The 13,823-nt window shown below is 37.7% G+C and overlaps 3 protein-coding genes across 3 annotated transcripts in view; 2 read left to right on the top strand and 1 right to left on the bottom strand.

The window, feature by feature from the left end:
- Positions 1-13,823, top strand: part of LOC126614615 (UDP-glycosyltransferase 76B1-like) — an 80,339-nt gene that overhangs the window by 36,686 nt on the left and 29,830 nt on the right. The window lies entirely within an intron of this gene.
- On the top strand, positions 10,239-11,240 carry LOC126614624 (uncharacterized). Its single transcript, XM_050282273.1, has 3 exons — positions 10,239-10,399; positions 10,551-10,613; positions 10,864-11,240. Exons 1-3 carry the CDS (start codon positions 10,305-10,307, stop codon positions 11,042-11,044), a joined length of 339 nt encoding a protein of 112 aa, XP_050138230.1. The 5' UTR covers positions 10,239-10,304; the 3' UTR covers positions 11,045-11,240.
- On the bottom strand, positions 11,411-12,793 carry LOC126614621 (uncharacterized). Its single transcript, XM_050282269.1, has 3 exons — positions 12,727-12,793; positions 12,429-12,500; positions 11,411-11,929 (listed from the first exon to the last, which is right to left on the bottom strand). Exons 1-3 carry the CDS (start codon positions 12,755-12,757, stop codon positions 11,634-11,636), a joined length of 399 nt encoding a protein of 132 aa, XP_050138226.1. The 5' UTR covers positions 12,758-12,793; the 3' UTR covers positions 11,411-11,633.

Consider the following 13,823-nt stretch of genomic DNA (forward strand, 5'->3'; position numbering starts at 1 on the left):
GATCTGGTTACCTAAATGAATATGCCTTCATTAAAAACCAATCAAGAATCGAGTAGATGACTTAAGGGGATCTGGACTTCCCTCACTTGAACATATAAGACTATGAACTGAAATTCCTTGGTCACAAGGCAAGAAAAAGAACTTAATGTGGACTTAACCCATCCACGATAATCCTTTGATAACAAAAAGTCTGAGTAACTTGAGGTGCAAGTAATCGACTAAAACACACTTGTTCTACATCTGCTATATTGAGATAGCAGTGGCACGTATCATTCAGTTAGTTTTTATTGCGAGCCTCAAGGCCTACACCTAAGGCCCTATAAAGGCACATTTCAAAACTAACTTTATCCTCTTCTTGCAGCACATCAGGAAACAAGAGCCCAACTACACATCCAAAGTGCCAATCCCTTAGGGAGTTGTGCTGAGAGCCGATAAGCCATCTCCGGAGAAATTTTCGCTCGAACAGATATTATCTACACTAAATGAGAGAGGGATGGGCTTAGCCTCACAATAGGCTAGCAATAATGTGGTTGAAATTTGACTTTAGTGAGAATTGAACCTAAGACCTCTCACTTACAAATAAAAAGGAATACGACTAGACCGTAGTACTAAATGACAAATTCTCGTGTTGTACTCATGTCTAGAAATGATGTTATTATGAGGATGTGAATAATGTTTCACATCAAAAAGTTAATATTTTACATAAATTTATAAAAAGTTAAAATTGAGTTTCAAGTCAAATATTTGCAATCTAATTAGAGTTTATATAACTAGCATTTAATTAGGGTTTAATATTTAATTAGATTTAATTAAATAATAAGCAAAAGAACAATGCCAAATTGAGTAGCAAATCAAAATCAAAAGAACAATGCCAAATTGAGTAGCAAGTCAAAATTAAGTGTGTTGCACAAACTCACAACTAATGTAAGTGATCAATAAATTCATAATTACGATAACATAATTTGCAGATTAATACTAAACAACCTATTAGTTAGTTAGTTTTAAAGTCCTAAATGTTCTTACCGTAATTAAACATTGGTCAATGCAAAACAGAAGAGGATAAATACATGTCCAAATTTTTTTTTTTTTAGTACATCGATATCGAATTCATTATTCATGAGATTCGAATTTAAGACTTCTTATTTTTTAATGAAGATGAATATTACTAAACCGTAGTATTGAATAATAAGTATTCAAATGTTAACCTTTGAAAAATTATTTGGTAACAAATTTAGCGACTCAACTTTTATTGTATGGCAGTTTGTAATAGCTATCAATTATCATCTCTATCTAAAGAAAATATAAATGATTGTGCAGTTTAATTGTAAACTTTTTTTTCCATTGTGAACTTGTGGCTTGACTGAGTCGTTAATGCAATACTGTCATTACTGTGGTAAGTCAATATTGAGGGTCGATTTAAAAAACTTGGGAAAGACTAATCAAAGTCACACACACACGTGATCACGAATTCACACACGCATGTGATCATGAATGCACACACGCAGAAAAAGAAATAAAAAGTCAAGTCTTCCAATAGTCTACGGCCAATTCATGCATAGTCCATCTATTTTTCTTGAGAATATGGTGTTTGTACCATACTTTATCAATCCTGAAATTATTGAGCACCGGTCAACGTTATACCATCAAGGATCCACAAGAGTTTCCCTCCAATCAGGAGGCCAATCACAGTGCGACACGTGTCAACATCAGAGGTCAATCACAACACGACACGTGTCAATATCAAAACAAAATTAGAAATTCTCTTCTATAAAAGGAGATCATTCTCCCACAATAATCCCTAATGTCATCTGTACTAAATCATTCACTAGTACTCACTAAATGAGAGCTTGAACCTATGTACTTGTGTAAACCCTTCACAATTAATGAGAACTCCTCTACTCCGTGGACGTAGCCAATCTGGGTGAACCACGTACATATTGTGTTTGTTTCCCTGTCTCTATCCGTTTACATACTTATCCACACTAGTTATCGAAGCAATCTAGCGAAGGTCACAAACTTGACACTTTCTGTTGTACCAAAGTCCTCACTGATTTTGTGCATCAACATACGGAAATGTCCAAAAGGATCGTTTTTTAAAATTATCATTTATTTTTGTATGTGTTCATTCTAACAATTACAAAACCTATGTGTCGCGTAGACCAAATAATTATTGAACTAACTAAGTCCTTGCGAATGCGAGTGTGCCAACTAACAACCAAGGTTGGTCGGACGAGTAGAGTAGATGTCGTGGTGGTGTCAAACACGCTGGTGATTTCTGCACTTAACTACAACCAAGGAAGTAATGCCTCTTGGGCTAGGGTTCTAGAACCTAAAAACAAAGTTACTTAATTCACGGCGAAGTTCAGGATCTTATGCACCAGGTTCAGCAATTGTGCCGAATTGGTATTAGGTTGTAAGGGCAATGATACTCATAGGAAATCAGCGTCTTTATTAGGGGTGGGCACGGGCCGGGCTGGGCCCAAAATTGAAGGAACCGGATCGGACCATTTGTAAATAAAAAGGGACAAGGGGCGGGTTTTGGATTTTTCAAAATAGGATCCGGACCTAACTCGGCCAGTTGAAACAGGCCGATTCCTACGAGTCCCCACACGTCCAAATCTTCACTCACACCTAAGTCTAGTCTTCATCATTCTGTTTGTTTCCCTCCCCAGCATCTTCGATGACGTCTTGAGCAAATCCTTTAGTAACCCATATGTTCATCAGACGGTGTTCTTATTCAATTGTTTTTAGATCTAGCTAGTGACTCTCTTCGAATAGTGGGTTGATGAGTTCAACTTCTTAACCAAATAGTGTTCTAGCATATCGTCTTCGTCATCTGCCATTAACCATAAGACAAGATGGTTTCTTCATCAAATTGTGAACACAAAGCATTTCCTTCATAACAAAATTCAGTGATAAGACTATATGGGATATAAGGAAAGAGAATCACCTTCAAAATCATCAGAATCGAAGTCAATCTCGTCCTCATCCTCTTCATCGGACCCTTCAACGACTGGAGCTGCACCTTTCCATGGAGGGAGAAAAAGCAAGCAAAATGGAAAAATGATGGGGAAAGTGCAAAGAAAAAGAAAGGAATAGAGAGCCAATAAAGAAAGAAAATGAGCTCATTTTGAGGTTTGTGGAGACAGAGAAATGAGACAATGAAATGAGATAGAGAAAAGTAGCTCCTTTTGAGGTGGGTGTGTTAGATATTCTGATAATTTAATGAGAATTGGGAGAAACGGGTCCAATCGGGGCCCCGTTTCATAAGGCTTTTGCACCTGCCCCGTCCCGATAATTTTGTGAACCCGCCCCATTTTGTCTTTACAAATTTTAGATCCACCCCATACCCACCTCGAATCGCATTAAACTGGCCTACTTCGCGGGCCTAGGGCCCTTTTGCCCACCCCTAGTCTTTATTGTGAAAGTTGTTAGACCGTCTGAATGATGAACTTTGAAATGCACTTGCGAATAACTAATCAAGAACACCTCACTTTGCACTTTGCTGGGAAAGTTAGCTGAGACTTTGATAGATAACCTACCGAAATAAGTAATGTTATTCAATCGAACAGAAGGTAATTCTAGATCGATTAGTTCTACAGCTTTAGTGATATTTACTTGAACTGAATATGTTGCTCGTTGCCAGCCCAGTGATGTTCAATCGAATTGAATATATTCTTACGGAGGGGTTAGGATAATTAGTATTTTTTTCTCAAGGTTGTGAAAAACTTTTAGCATAGAGCAATATTTTTCGTGTGGAGCTATATTTTTCACATAGAGCGCTTGACTTTTTTGTTGATGTTTGTACCATACTTAAGGTCTCCGTATTTAGACCTCGTATAAATATTCGGGGGACTCAAATGTAATTATGTAATAAATGAAAGGGCAAATATGTAATAAGTGAGGAGCCCTTATTCTATAAAATGACTCCTCACTCTCCTCATTAAAGAGGTCAAGGTTGAGGCTTCTAGCCTTCTTGTATATCCACCATTCAGAGTGAAACAATATCAACATCAGTGTGGACGTAGCCCAAACATTGGGGTGAACCACGATACCTCTTGTGTTTTTTACTTTCTTGCAGATTCACGATCGGATTTACATTGTTCCAAGACCCCTCCGGTTTTGTGCATCAACATTTGGCGCCGTCTGTGGGAAACGACACGAAAAGCTATGTCGTTTCTCTCTCAATTTTTTACCTCTACCGTGAATCTGCACAACCCAAGAACCCATAACCTCCCTCTTTGGGTTTTTCCAAAAAATCACACTCTCTCTCTCTTTCACATCCCTAAAGCAGCGAGAAAATTCCAACACCGTATAAATAAACAAACTCATACCATTATAGCAACGAGGGACTTGCAAATTTTCAATCCCAAATTCCAAATCCCAGCCTTAAAATCCACATAAATCGAACCCTCCAGACTCCAGAAACAAAACTTAAATCGTAGATTCAGAGATTTATCATAAAATTTCAGAGATTAATCTAATGGCTGAGGGGCTTCAGAGGTCTGAGAGCACGTTTAGGAGGCAGGGCTCGTCGAGCTTGATTTGGGACGACAAGTTTCTACAGCGGGCACTGAACCAAGTGGAGGCGGAGAAGCAGGCGGAGGCAGCTCACCAGGCTGAGGGCGGCAACGGCGGCACGGCAGGACCTACCATGGCTGAGTTACTTCAACGTCTCCCACAACGGACTTTCCGAGAAAATCCTGCCTGAATTTTCCAAGAAAATTCCAGGTAACGCCAAAACCGACCTATTTTTCAACAATCTTACCAGCTAAGTCCCGAAAACTCAAGTGTTCTTGAACCAAGAAACTAGGTCTTTTACCAGCAATCCTGATCTGTGTGGCCCACCAACCAAGAACCCATGTCCGATTCCTTCTTCTCCTTCCTCTTCACCCAATGCTTCGTCTCCGAATTCTCCTCCGGCATTTGCTGCAATTCCCAGGAACCTAAAAGCTAGTTCGCCAAGATCAAAAAATGGGCATTCACAACAAAGCCAGACCGGGCTCAGACCAGCCGTCATTGTCGGAATAGTTGCCGGTGATATAGCCGGAATTGGAATCTTCGCACTCTTTTTCATGTACATATACATATTGAAAAATAAGAATAGCACCAAAGATATGCTTTCCTCCCTTCACGCCAAGCCCCCGCGAGCTATGTTCATGGCTCTAGACGACATAGGTAGGCGATATGACCCATCAGGTATTTTGTTGTGATTGTTGGAGGTCCCTTTGCTGTGGTGCAGAAGCTTGGACAGGTACAGCCATGGAGAATTCTCGTTCGCTGTCGTGCAGGCCAATGAAGTTATTGAGGATCACAGCCAGCTCCCGACTCGGATCCCTCGAACTCGGAATCTTAACCCAGTGACTCTTAGCAGAAAAACCGAGAAAAAGTAGAAAGCAAAAGCAAAGCAGAAAAACCGAGAAAAAGCAGAAAGTAAAAGCAAGGAATAAAGGGAGGAAAAGAATAGAAAAAGAAAAATGAGGAGGAAAGAAATCAGGGTAAATGAACAGAATAGAAAACGAAAAAGATCATGATGTTACTAAAGAATAGAAAAAGAAAAAGAAAAAGGGAGATCTAGGTTGGAATCAATCATGATGTTAAAAAAAAAAGCAAAATGTCGGCAAGCCCAAAATAGTGGGTTGGAATGTTATGTGGAGGGCGAAGGCCCATATGCCCAAAAGAGCCAAGCCTTATGGCTTCAAACTCCAACCTTCATCCCTCCACTTAAGGTTCACCCTCTATTATCACCAACCAAGTGATCAAAAGTACGTCCAGTACTCCAAAATTATTCGGCAGCCTGCCGCTATTATCACCAACTAGGTGATCAAAAGTACATCCAGTACTCCAAAATTATACATGAACATCACTCATGTTAATCATACATAAACATTCATAAGCATCACTCATGTCAATCATACATAAACATTCATGAACATCACTCATGTCAACATTCATGAGCATCACTCATGTCAACATTCATGAGCATCACTCATGTCAACATCCATGAGCATCACTCATGTCAATCAACATAAACATTCATGAACATCACTCATATCAATCAGCTTCGAAAGCTTCATTTACAGAGCTCCAACTTCGAGAGCTCCATCTTTGAAAGCTTCATTTACAGAGCTCCAGCTTCAAAGCTTCATTTACAAAGCTCCGACTTCAAAAGCTTCATTTACAAAAGCTCCAACTTCAAAGCTTCACTTTCAAAGCTTCACCTACAAAGCTTCACTTTCAAAGCTTCACCTACAAAGCTTCAGTACATGGTATACAAAGACCGCCTCCGAACAACCTCCATTTCGACCCATACATGGATTGAATTTGAAGTCTCCAGCCAACAGACTCTATTGACTAAAGACTTGGTGGACTACATTATGTACCATATATTGGGCTTCCACAACTGGGCCTCATGAAAAATACTTGGGGGACTTAGCCCACTATTTATGTACTAAGGAGCAAACCCTTATTCTATAAAAGGGACTCCTTCACTTTCATTAGAGAGCACCCATTATTCATATATTGAGGAGTGAACCCTTATTTTATAAAAGGGACTCCCTCACCTTCATTAGAAAGACTTTTAGCCCATCACTTATGTATTGAAGAGCGAGCCCTTATTCTATAAAAGGGACTCATTCACCATCATTAGAGAGCATCGCCGCCAGCAAAGCAACCGCCTCGCTGCGAGCATCAACTCTAGCCCATCGCTTATGTATTGAGGAGCGAGCCCTTATTCTATAAAAGAGACTCCCTCACCATCATTAGAGAGCATTGCCGCCTACTGAGCAATCGCCTCGCCGCAAGCATCAACTCTAGCCCATCTTTTATGTATTGAGGAGTGAGCCCTTATTCTGTAAAAGGGACTCCATCACCTTCAACGCCACAAGCCGAGCCAACCAAGGCAACATAAGCTACAAACCGAGCAGCCTCGCAACATATGCTATTTCTAGTTGAGCATCATTTCACATTGAGCACTGTCTCATATCGAGTATCAGTTCTAGACGACATCTAGTTACTTCGGCCCACACATGGACTGAATTTCAAGTCTCCAACCAAAAGACTTTCTTGACTGAAGACTTGGGGGACTACTGTTTGTACCATACTTAGGGCCTCCGTATTTAGACCTTGTATAAATACTCGAGGGACTCAAATGTAATTATGTAATAAATGAAAGGGCAAATATGTAATAAGTGAGGATCCCTTATTCTATAAAATGACTCCTCACCCTCCTCATTAAGAAGGTCAAGGTTAAGGCCTCTAGCCTTCTTGTATATCCACCATTCAGAGTGAAACAATATCAACATCAGTGTGGACGTAGCCCAAACATTGGGGTGAACCACGATACCTCTTGTGTTCTTTACTTTCTTGCAGATTCACGGTCGGATTTACGTTGTTCCAAGACCCCTCCGGTTTTGTGCATCAACAGTTGAATTGAAGGGTCTTTACGTTAAAAAACCACTTATATTTATAGGACAAGCATGCCTTGGTTGATAACTAATTCGAATTCCACGTGAACTAGATATTTTCACTAATCATAATATTGGCATAAAGTCTGACTTTAGCCCCTAGCCAGTGCTATTTACACACCCATTTTAACCTTCCACACAACTTTGTTAACTTTTTGACGTTTATCTTCTTCCATTCATTCAATCTAATGGCGAAAATTAAAAAGGGCATGTGAAATAAATATGTGTGTATGACAACAATTTTTTTTGAAGAAACGATATATCTACATTAAGAGGGAATGGGTGGGCTTAGCCTCACCATTGGCTGGCAATAATGTGGTTCAAAGTCGCCTTTAGCGAGAATCGAACCTAAGACCTCTCACTTACAAGTGAAGAGGAATATCATTAGACCGTAGTAATAAGTGACCAGTGTGTGATAACATTAACCATCAAGATTATTGGGACAAAATTTGAACTCCATCACCCAGTCAATGAAGAAAGTTGATGTTTCACCATAAAACTAATTGGCAATACGGAGAGTAGCACAACCTCTTATATATAAGCCCTTACAAGGTTTCTCCTTTCACCGATGTGAGACTCTTTTACCTTCACATCCTTACACGCCCCCTCACGTGTGGCGAATTTTCAAGCGAAACACGTGCACAACATGGATTTGGTGACGTGAAGCAAGTGTGGCCGTTGGGCTTCACATGTTAACCAACTTGCTTTGATATCATGGAGAAAGTTGGAGAATTCCACCATAAAACCAATTGACAATACATATAGGGAGTATCCCAACATTGTATAAGCCCTTTCAAAATTTCTTTTTTCACCAATGTGAGACTCTATTACCTTCACGTCCTCACATCAAATAACCACCAAATTAACATGGCTAATTTTCTAGGACTCATGCATGACATCAATCTCATTACTTTACGTAACCACGCTGCTCCAGTCCAACCAATCACAAACCAACTCAATTTGGATAATTGAAACAAATGTGATTATATTCAGACTACCAACAATCCAACCAATCATCATCACCACGTGCTGCATGCTGCTCAAATCAAATGTGATGAATTCAATCTGTTATCCAATCAAAATGGATGAGTATGTAGGCTTTCACAATTCTGCCAAGTCCGCAGGTATCTTAAACAACATGAATGAGGAAATCCTGATTATTATTTGATGAGAGCTATCAACAATCATGTTTGGTCCATCCTGATCTCACCAAATTTTAAAGATAGTTACTACGATTAAAATCAAAGGAAAACTAATGAAAAATGTTTGAAAATTTTGAGTTTTAACGATAAGGACATAATAAAAGGTAAAGTGAATAGTACCACAATTGATTTTTTAGTGTAAAAATGTGGTTTTTCGTTAAAATGAACAGTACCTAGAGCTTTTCGTTAAAAGGAACAGTACTTGGAGCTTTTCGTTAAAGTTCCCTAAAATCAATAGCAATGTTAAGAAAAATTCCTTTATTTTCAGAGTCAGTGTAAGACTGAGTCCAAATAATGTGATATTGCTACATTTTTTTCTTTTTTTTTTAATAAATGAGCAAGTGGGAGACAGAGTCAATATTTGGTCGACACCCATGCACGTCAAGCACCATTTCTGTCTTACTTTCATTTATAGAAACTAGAAAGAAAGTTCGAGATATTAGACGAAGCCAAGAACAATAACTCGCTGAATATCAACTCAATTATCTGGACAAATTATCTCCATCACACTGAATAGTATTTGATAAAATAAGTTTTTGGGTAGTGCTTTTCAATTTTCATTATGGTACCAATGCTAGTCATCAATACTGGTGCTTGTTCATTTCTCATGTCGTATTTATGTCCCAAAATAACATTACAGTGAGGATGTGAATAATATCTCACATTAAAAAGTTAAACTATTTCTTATATTGAAAATTGAGTTCCAAGACAGATTTCTGTATTCTAATGGCTTTTATTGGCTGGCTCACTCTTTCGTTGAGCACTAAGTCCATGTTCGGTTGAATTTGATCATTATTTGATGGAACCGGATCGCCTCCTGAGCATAGGGTGGGGATCCTCCTGACCGGGTTATCTGAACCATTGAAATTTAATCTAATGGCTACAAACAGGAAGACCATTTAAAAGTTATAATTATTGTAGTCGTTTGATCAAATTTCAATTACCTAGATGATTCGGTCTGGAGGGGATCCGGTTCCTTATTTGATAACCATTTTAAAAATAAATAAAAAATTCAATATTGACTCACTCTTTATTTGAGTCAATTAAATGTAATACATGGTCGAACAGATATCCGATCAATTTCAAAATACGCGTGCAAGGACTTTGACGAATAGGAACTTAGGAAGAGCTAATACAAATAAAGAATGACTATACAAACCGTTGACGGAGGAATCCGTATAACCCAAGTCAATCATGGACAACCACTACGGGTAACTCGGTAGTTGTGGACAGTTTCAGATCTGTATTTCGAATGACACATCTTGAGTTTAATTCTTGACATTGGTGAATTACAAAATGATGATTAGAAAAAATCTGAAATGTCTGTATAAGTTTTTCCAACTCTCATAATGATAAATTACCGTGACAAAATAGCCAGCTGATCTTGTTAAAAAAAAACCAAACAAACAAACAAACTCAATCATGGACAGACTATACAAGCCTTTATCTTCATCTCCAATGTCACTATAGCCTATGGGGACAAAACGACAAAAAGGAGGAAAATAAAGAAGAATAAAAGCTCTAATTAAAGTACAAGTTGCCATGCATACTCACTCTATATAAACCTTAAGTCTTTTGGTCTCACTCAGAAACCCACGCGCAGTTAGTAAACTGATCACTCTAAATTACAAAGATCATGGCTCTAATTGTGCGTCGTTTCATCGTCATGCCAAAATCCAACATCGTCCAAATTCCCATTTGCGAGTCCTACCGGCATCGACCCGGGAATATGTACGTGATCGAATTAACTTCTTAGAATTAAAGCACTTAATTTTTTTTGTTTAATTGTCTTTATATATCTGGAAAAAAAAAATAGAAATCATTAGTTAATTTGTTGATTGTGTTGCCAATTATATGATTTTATTGGAGTCTATATGTGCAGACTGCAGATCACGCATCACAACCGTATGCACGCCAGCAGGAGGAATATTAGTCTCTCAATAATGTATGGTGGTTTCATTATAATTTGCATGCATAAGATTAGTATTACATTTTTGTATATTGGACAACATATATATATATTTAATTTGATATTTCCTTGGTAATGAAAGTATACTTGGACCTTTTAAAATCAACATTTGGTTTTGTGATAAGGAAAGTGATTCACCACACTCATTTTCTTCGTCTGCACACTCATATTTGTTTCTAGGATTTTGATTAAATACTTTTTTATTTTATTTTATATTTTATCATAGATGTGAAGATAGCAGGCGAGACATTAGCCAAGGGTCTGGTGGGAAAATCAATGAGACGACGACGTTGAAAGAGCAGAATGTTTCTGATGAAATCAGCAGCTCAAAGAGTAATCAGAACGATGGCAAGCAAAGTAACGGAGATGCAAAAGCTACAACAAAAGAGACTGCCTCTACCGGTTGACTAATGAAAAATTTACGCTTTTTAATTAAGAGATAAGCTGTGTGATGTGGATTCTATATGAATCATGATGGAATAAGTCTTCTCTCCCTCTTTCTTAGACATTTGTGTTTGTGTTCGTGAGTGTAATTTGGTTACTGTAACTGCTTTATTTTCAGACATGTATAATAAATAATCAATATTTTTAGAGCATCTAAAATGATACGTCAAAATATTCAAATCAACAATAACAGCTAAAAAAGATAGTAATGTTTTACAACCGAAAAATTAAATCTGACGTGGAATGGTCAAATTTGACTTCAAATATTTTTTTATTAATTTCTTGATCTGCAACTCTCCTCCTTCAATGGCGTCCATGGCCGCCGAGCGTCTCTCTCTCCCCCACTCTCTCCCCAACCTCTCTGTAACTTCACAGTCGGATCACTCTTCGAATTCCGATCCCTCCTCCGATCTCCCGCAATGTCCACCGCCGAACAACCCCCCGCCCAGAACGGACTTGAACCAGACCAGACAACAAATCCGAAACCCGAAATTAAACCGGAACCGGTGCCCGAGCCCGAAGATAAACCCGAGCCAGTGACGGAGGCCGAAGTTAGACCGGAACCCCTACTGGAACATGAACTGGTGGTGGCCGATGGCGCGGATCCGAAGGTGAACGAAGATCGAAGCCTCGATCCAACCGCACGGCCAAGGAGCTGCGCATCCGGAGCTGAAGAAAGACGAAGGAAGCCGTACATTCACGACGATCTCGAACTCGCCTTGTGTGGTTCCTCAGCTGACGTCGCCTTTCCCTCAGAATTCTTGCTCCTCCGTCACTTCCATGTCCGCCGTCGGTGGGTACTATAAGCTCACTGAGCTTTCGGTATTGTTCATTTCTTTCTGGGTACACTAAACCCAGAAAATAATAGTTTAATAAAATAAAAAGAAAAGAAAATAGTGTAATAAAATAATATTTAATTTGACACATCAGGTGAAGAGCAAAATTGTAGATGTCGAAATATCACATAGGCCGTCAAATTCAAATTTTATGTTTAAAATTTGACATCTCCTATGAAAATGCTCTTAAGTGCTTTATGCAATGACAGAACCAAAAGTATTTCATAATTAGCATCTCACAAATATATATTAAGTTTTTTTTTCCTTTCAATTCAATATAATAGCAGAATCTTATATATTGAGGGATGAATCGATGCAAACTATGGAAGAAACCACTAAAAAAATAACTCGTACAATATCGAAAAACCCAGCCACAAGTTGCAGGACATGGGTTAGCCTTAGCAAGCCCCAAGGATACGAAGAAGGATGTGAAAGAACTAGAGCAATAGAAGAAGCTTAAAGGTGTGGAAAAGAAAGAGACCTATTTTCAAACTTCAACATTGTTACGTACGTATTTTTAAATATCCAACAATAAGAAAACTCCCACAGTCGGCTGAACATTGTGAAGTAGCGGAAAAAACCTCTGCAACACAAAAGCAAGTCAGAAATTCGAGAAAACACTAACAATAAAAGGAAGAACAATGCCAAATTGAGTAGCAAGCCAAAATCAAGTGCATTGTGCAAACTCACAACTAAAAGATAAGTGATCAATAAATTCAGAATTACGATGACATAATCTGCAGATTAATACTAAACAACCTATTAGCTTGTTAGTTTCAAAATCCTAGACGTTCTTAGCGTAATTAAACCTTGGTCGATGCAAAAGGGAAGCGGATACATGTCAAGATGTTAACCCTTTGAAAAATTATCTGGTGAACAAATTTAGTGACTCAAATTATTTTATTGCAATTCGTAGTAGCTATAAATTATCATCTCCAGCTATAGAAAATATAAAAGCTTATGCATCTTAATTGTGATACTTTTTTTTTTCCATTGACTGAATCATTCATGCAATATTCTGATACTTTTCAACAAGATGTCACTGTTGTGGGACTTAAAAAACTTTGGAAGGGCTAATCAAAGTCACACACACATGCAATCATGAATTCACACACGCAGATAAAGAAATAAAAAGTCAAGTCACTATGGCCAATTCATGTCTGCATGACATAATCATAAATATATAAAAATAAACCAATTAAGTGAACTTTGCTATCTGAAGACTGAATTCTTGTTAAATGTCATATTTGAAATTACTTTTAAAATATATGAATGGGGTTTTTATTAAAATCTTTTTAAAATCAATATTTAGTAAAATGCAAATGAATCATGAATTCACACACGCAGATAAAGAAATAAAAAGTCAAGTCACTATGGCCAATTCATGTCTGCATGACATAATCATAAATATATAAAAATAAACCAATTAAGTGAACTTTGCTATCTGAAGACTGAATTCTTGTTAAATGTCATATTTGAAATTACTTTTAAAATATATGAAAGGGGTTTTTATTAAAATCTTTTTAAAATCAATCTTTAGTAAAATGCAAATGAATCATGAAAAAGCACTTGAAGTGCTTTCTACAAGAAGCACCAGTTATGTATTTTTTGTAGGAGTACTTCAAGTGCTTTTGGATTCCAAGAATATTTCTTCTAAAAACGTTTTCAATCATTTTGAAAATAATTCCAAATGAGCACATAATTAACTACCAACTCCATTAGATAAAGACTTGGTCATCAATGAGAAAACAAAGTCAGGACCACAGTATACATGTACATGACAACTTAATAAGGGTTTAGGTATTGCTACATTTAATTATTCATTTATAAATTATTATTTTTACTTACCAACTCCATTTTTACTTAAGAATATGATCGGTGGATCGTTTTTTAACTATTCATTTAT

This window comes from Malus sylvestris, chromosome 3 (genome assembly GCF_916048215.2).
Source record: "Malus sylvestris chromosome 3, drMalSylv7.2, whole genome shotgun sequence".
NCBI lineage: Eukaryota > Viridiplantae > Streptophyta > Magnoliopsida > Rosales > Rosaceae > Malus > Malus sylvestris.

Bases quoted from the DNA above. Each gene is read 5' to 3' on its own strand.
- LOC126614624 (XM_050282273.1), top strand. From the start codon at position 10,305: ATGGCTCTAATTGTGCGTCGTTTCATCGTCATGCCAAAATCCAACATC. The intron at 10,400-10,550 runs GTACGTGATCGA...CTATATGTGCAG, and splicing joins CGGCATCGACCCGGGAATAT to ACTGCAGATCACGCATCACA. The intron at 10,614-10,863 runs GTATGGTGGTTT...ATTTTATCATAG, and splicing joins AATATTAGTCTCTCAATAAT to ATGTGAAGATAGCAGGCGAG.
- LOC126614621 (XM_050282269.1), bottom strand. From the start codon at position 12,757: ATGTATCCGCTTCCCTTTTGCATCGACCAAG. The intron at 12,501-12,726 runs GTTTAATTACGC...TTTGTGTTGCAG, and splicing joins TCCCTTTTGCATCGACCAAG to AGGTTTTTTCCGCTACTTCA. The intron at 11,930-12,428 runs GTACGTAACAAT...TTCTGGGTTTAG, and splicing joins TGTTGGATATTTAAAAATAC to TGTACCCAGAAAGAAATGAA.